The sequence below is a fragment of the Gigantopelta aegis genome, chromosome 10 (assembly GCF_016097555.1).
Source record: "Gigantopelta aegis isolate Gae_Host chromosome 10, Gae_host_genome, whole genome shotgun sequence".
Lineage (NCBI taxonomy): Eukaryota > Metazoa > Mollusca > Gastropoda > Neomphalida > Peltospiridae > Gigantopelta > Gigantopelta aegis.
Window position 1 is genome coordinate 55,259,969 of NC_054708.1, and position 5,946 is coordinate 55,265,914.

Here is a 5,946-nt window from a genome sequence, read left to right on the forward strand (position 1 = left end):
CTATTGCCCACGGTTCCACCGGATATGACGTCTGCACCAATCAAGGCGAGCCCTTCTGTGACGGGCAAGTAGCTGTAGTCGGACTACAGGACGCTGACATCGCAAACCTTGGTCTCGCAGACGATTCCTAATGGTCTGGTCAGACACATTGTTGCCTGTAGCAGCTCTGGGTTGGTCGCGAAGACGCTGTGGGGTCACAAAACGCTGTCGCAACGCCGTTATCATCAGGAAACGGTCTTCTCGTGCTGTTGTTGATCGTGGTCTTCCAGAACGGGAGCGATTCTGAATAGAATTAGTCGTCCTGAACCTCTGCCAGAGTCTACCGATAACACTTTGGCTTACATTTAGACGGTGAGCCACAGATCTTTGAGTGTGTCCATCTTGTAGCCAGCCAATGGCCCTTCCCCTGTCATTCAAACTGAGTTGTCGTCGAACCATCTTCAAATTTAAAGTGATGATAAAAGGAAAATGCTCATCCCTTTTATTGCTAAAATTGGCATGCATTGAATTACACTCATGCTAAGCATGTGCAAATAGTGCACGAGGTGTCACAGTGGGTGTATCGAAGCAGGTTGTCAGTTTAGTCTGACTATGTTTTTGCTTCAAATCCATGAAAAGGAAATCTGGGTTAACTTAAAAAGTTTCTAAAGATAAGGGCAATGATTGCATGCCCCTTAATAATGTGGTGTCTTTAGTCCAAATGACAACACAAAGGTTAATATTCTAACCCTATCTGGCTTAAAAAAAACATACACATGTACTTCCAAAAATGATCAAAAAGTTCCTTTGACCCTTAACTTCTTTTGAGTAGTATACTTTCAAATTTTAACATTTGCATCAACTTGTGTTTTGTATTGTTTTTAATACTTTGAAAAAATAATTGGTATACTTTCTTTTGATCGTCAGTTTATATATATATATATATATATATATATATATATATATATATATACATGTGTGTATATATATATATATATTACCTGAAAATTGCATCAACAAAAAATTATATTCTGCCCAACCTGCCTCTAGTCGGATCCCATCGACATACTAACTATACGGAAACACGTAGGTAATAAATATAGATTGTACTAATTCAGATTCCCGTTGTTCGCTTCTGTTATATGACAACCCAAGCTGCAATAATACTCATAAGACATGGTGCAACTATGTGTTAGCTACAGAAAATAAATGACAATATGCAAGGCATGCAAAAAGTTAATATGATAATTTTATTCTATGTAAAACTAATCACTAAGCCTAAGGCTTTTAGTCCAGCAGATATGTGACAAAATTGTGCCTTTTATGATAAAAGCATGCAACTTTGCATGATGCTAGGACATACCCTAGAGACAAAAATTAGATATAAGGACATTGCAGATTTGTCCTCTGGGAGCCATGGTGGCCATTTTGAAAAATGGCCGCCATGACTAACGCAAGATCCAATGCGAGTGTCTGAATTTACCATATTTTGTGTTCCTTTTAGAACTAATTACACTGATTTATACCTATGTCCATTGTACATGATGTAGAGGTGATATTTTATACAAATTTCAGGGACAGTTCCAGAATATAAGCTAAATGACGTTATTTTTGTTTTCCTCATACATACGTGTGCAGTCATTCATGGTCAGTGTGTCCACCAAACTGGTAGAGAGCAGTGCACTTAAGTACAGCCGCCAGTAGTAGGGGTATATAGTAGGTGGTTACAAGTGCCTCTTAACAATGCTGACCGGCCTCAGTGGCGTCATGGTTAGACCATCGGTCTACAGGCTGGGTTCGGATCCCAGTTGAGGCATGGGATTTTTAATCCAGATACCGACTCCAAACCCTGAGTGAGTGCTCTGCAAGGCTCAATGGGTAGGTGTAAACCACTTGCACCGACCAGTGATCCATAACTGGTTCAACAAAGGCTATCCTGCCTGTGGGAAGCGCAAATAAAAGATCCCTTGCTGCTAATCGGAAAGAGTAGCCCATGTAGTGGCGACAGCGGGTTTCCACTCAAGATCTGTGTGGTCCTTGACCATATGTCTGACGCCATATAACTGTAAATAAAATGTGTTGAGTGCGTCATTAAATAAAACATTTCTTTCTTTCTTAACAATGCCAGAAGTAACTACTGAACACTCCCCGAAGAGCCAGGTATCGAAAATGTCCAGTACCAAAAGCCACCCAGAGTTCAAAGATATTGAACAGTTGCTATGGCACCAAAACGCCAGTGTGTTCTTCACTGACAGCATCAGCTACATGAAGCAATACTCGTGTGTCTGCCTCCTCTTGGGTATATCGGGCTATACTGGTGACATCTCTTGGCTGTTTGCATAGGACATTTTGAAGATGTGTGCCAGGGCTAGAGCTGGGTGTGCAGGACGTTTCACCAAATTATGTATAAAACGCTACCCTTTCCCATAGACAATTCTCTCTCATTCAGGATATGTTCTGGGGTGTTTAACAAACTACACCTCTATATGTGGAATGGACATACCTAGAAATCAGTTTAATATGAAACTTGTGAATAGTTGCACTATAATTATATAAGCTATTTATTGGCAAAGAACATACAAACACCATAGTTTCTTAATTATTATAATTCCGTTTGGCTCATACTTTAGATTTGTCCTTGGAATTTTCCTCTATCAGCATCGCTACATGATGTGAAAAGGTACATGTAAATCAACGTAATTAATTGTGTAAAGAACAAAAAGTAAGCTAAATTCAAACCCCTGCTTCAAGTTGTGTTGTGACCATGGCGGCCATTTTTCAAAATGGCCACCATGGCAACTATAGGAGAAGCCACGGTGACGTCACATGTTGTGATAACGTGGTACCGCGTGAGCGCCTGGTAGGCAAGAAACCAGTTGACAATACTGGCATTAGTAGTAATGAACAATCGAATGTTTTTCCGTCAATTAAATCAGTGTAGACTAGTTTTGATGAATGGTATTTTGTCATGGTAATTTCATACGTTGTTGTTAGATGCACAAGTCCTGTAGTAAGGATTATGAAATTAGTTTCATCAAATACAGTGGAAGCGAAACGTTGAACAGTTAAAGCTGACAACAATCAACTTTGCCCATCCCACAACGGAGATCGTCATTTTATACAAGGTTTGTTGTATGTTATTCATTCGTAATACTAATACATGTCAGTATTATTGAAGTGAAAAATCGAAAAGATAATAAAATTATAAAAAATAATAATAAAAGCCCCCACCAAACTGTGACATGGAAACAAAGATACCCTGTGAACAGTAGGCCTACCCAGTCAATCGACAAACAACGTTTTATGTAACTTTTTGTTTGTATTGACAGATCCATTATAGTGGGTAAAACAAAAATCGGAATATATTTTATATTGTATTATGCCATAAAATATGTAGGTGGCTGGAGTATTTATATTTTTAATTAAATAACGGAGCTGTGTGTGTGTGTGCAATCAAGCATATATATATTGTTTCATATAAAAATGGTTCTGAAATATTTCCATTTATTAATTATATTATATGTTAATTATAATGTTTTACTTTTTTTTTTATTGAAGAAGTGATCCACAGGTGTATTTGTAATGTGTAAGTTGATTTTTTAATAATAAAATAAAAGGTATAAACATTTCAGGGTGGGATATCAGATGTATTAAATCATTTGTTTGGGATTAAAAATAAATAATAATAATAATAATAATAATAATAATAAAACTGGATATTGATCCACAAGTTGGTGATAGCCACCATATTTTATTAAAAATATAAATTATGTTACATGCATTTATTATATAAGTTATCTGAATTTGTTTGCAGCAAATAAAGAAAGAAAAGAGGAGCTGATTGTATTTATAAGTATTATTGTCATCAGTGACAGATGTCAATATGTCTTCACAAATATATTTATGTGTATTCAAATATTTCAATAATATTCAATATATATGCCCTTGACCAACATCTTGGGCTTACATGATACAGTCAAAAAATGCTATAGTTACTAGTACTAATATGTACACAATATAAAACTTTCATACTTATATATCATAGAAATTTACCAATTTTCATATTTTTTTCTAGGTATCGGTGATCCCAGTTTATGGACAAAAAGAGAACTGGCAACTCTTGGATGAAAAATGGGCCTTTCACGATAAATTAAGGGCGTTTAAGTTTTAGGGTGAATTAAGGGATGCTAAGGAGAACACTGGTATCAGATTCAGCGATTCTTTTCTACAGTATCTCATGTTTCTGTGCATAAGAGGGATACCAGAACTTTTTTCACTGACTTTCCAAACTACCATATGCAATATTATTGGGGCTATTCAGTATGTGATGATGACATTGATAACACTTGGATTTAATCTTTTTTTACCAGGATCTCTATTTTCTAATAAAAACAGACTTTACAAAATCAATAAAATTTATATCGAAAAACAATAGACAACACATATTTATTATTTTCTTTTTCTATTATCATTATAAACCAATAATCAAATGATATTTGCATTGTGTTAATGTGTGTCTTAAATTAAAACATTGTATTGTTACCATTTACAGTAATTTGTTGTTTTAACTGGTTTATTAATCAGGTTGAAAGTGATAGCCTTTGAAACTGTGCCTCTTGTCAAAGGTAACTGACACTGTTTTAGATTTGAAAGGAAGGAATCTTTTATTTAACAATGCACTCAAGTCATTTTAATTACGGATATATGGAGTCGGACATGTTTAGAGATCACACAGATAATATTAGGGAGGAAACCTGCTGCTGTCACACACTGGATTACTCTTTCCGATTAACAATAAGGGATCTTTTATATGCATCAGCCCACAGACAGGATAATAGTGTAGCCTTTGTTACACCAGTTGTAGAACACTGGCTGGAATGAGAAATAGCCCTATAGGACCACCAACAGGAATCAATCCTAGATCGACTGCGTATTAAACTATGTCCTGGCCTGCATGGGATTAGGCAATTAAAATACTAATGGCAATTTTTATGTGTGTATATATATATATATATATATATATATATATATATATATATATATATTTAAAATAATGCGACAAAATGTTCTGAAGATGGAACCGCAAAGGTGAGGGACCAAGTAAATTTGAGATGTATCCGGTTTAAAAGGCTAAGTTCTGTACTAATATTTAAAAAGGGACGCTGTAGCTAGAGGGAGCAATGTATGTGTGGTCATGGAACATGTATGGAAACTAAATTTAGGTTCCTCCATTTTAATACAATGTGTTAATATGTATCCGATATCAGCAAGTTTAAGGAATAAAAATGAAGTTGATAAAATTAATAATTTTAAAGTTTTTGTAAAGTTTTCTAATAAGATACTTGCTTAAATTTATTGTTGATGAAAAGCCTTACAAATGAACCAGAAGACAAGTCTGATGTGTTATATATATAAATACTGTCTATATATTGTCTACTGGTTCATTTGTAACAAATGTTCATATGTATATATATATATATATATATATATATATATATATATATGTGTGTGTGTGTGTGTGTATGTGTATCTATATGTATATATATATATATATGGGTTATTTAAAATTGTTTAAAGATATAATTTCCTTTAACAAAGTGTTGGCCAATTATTTCTTTTAAACAGTTTTAAATAAAAAATATAGGCCTACTTGTTTTATTTTATTATTTTTATTTGTGTGTGCGTGCGCTCGTTTGTAATGCTTTACTTGAAATATGGACCAGACGCTTTAAAAATACATGGACTAAAAATATTTATTCAGGTGAAAAAAAAAAGAAAAAAAAAGGAAGTTTGCTATAGTTTTGAACTCGGTCAATCGTCAAATTTTATGGGTGGAAAGAGTACACGTATCTTCTCCATACAGGAGCTATGTAGAATAGCGTTCCCGTGCTACAAGCGGTAATTTAAGCACCTTTTGGCCATTCTTTGCTATTCACGCTACGCTAGTTCGCTTTTGTTACTAATGGC

The 5,946-nt window shown here is 34.8% G+C and overlaps 1 protein-coding gene across 1 annotated transcript; it reads right to left on the reverse strand.

Annotated features, from left to right (window-relative positions):
* Nucleotides 1-438, reverse strand: LOC121383702. The gene has a single exon (XM_041513795.1). The coding sequence runs from the start codon at nucleotides 436-438 to the stop codon at nucleotides 1-3; it is 438 nt and encodes a 145-aa protein (XP_041369729.1).
* Between the last annotated feature and the right edge of the window lie 5,508 nt (nucleotides 439-5,946).

Bases quoted from the DNA above. Each gene is read 5' to 3' on its own strand.
- LOC121383702 (XM_041513795.1), bottom strand. From the start codon at position 438: ATGGTTCGACGACAACTCAGTTTGAATGACAGGGGAAGGGCCATTGGC.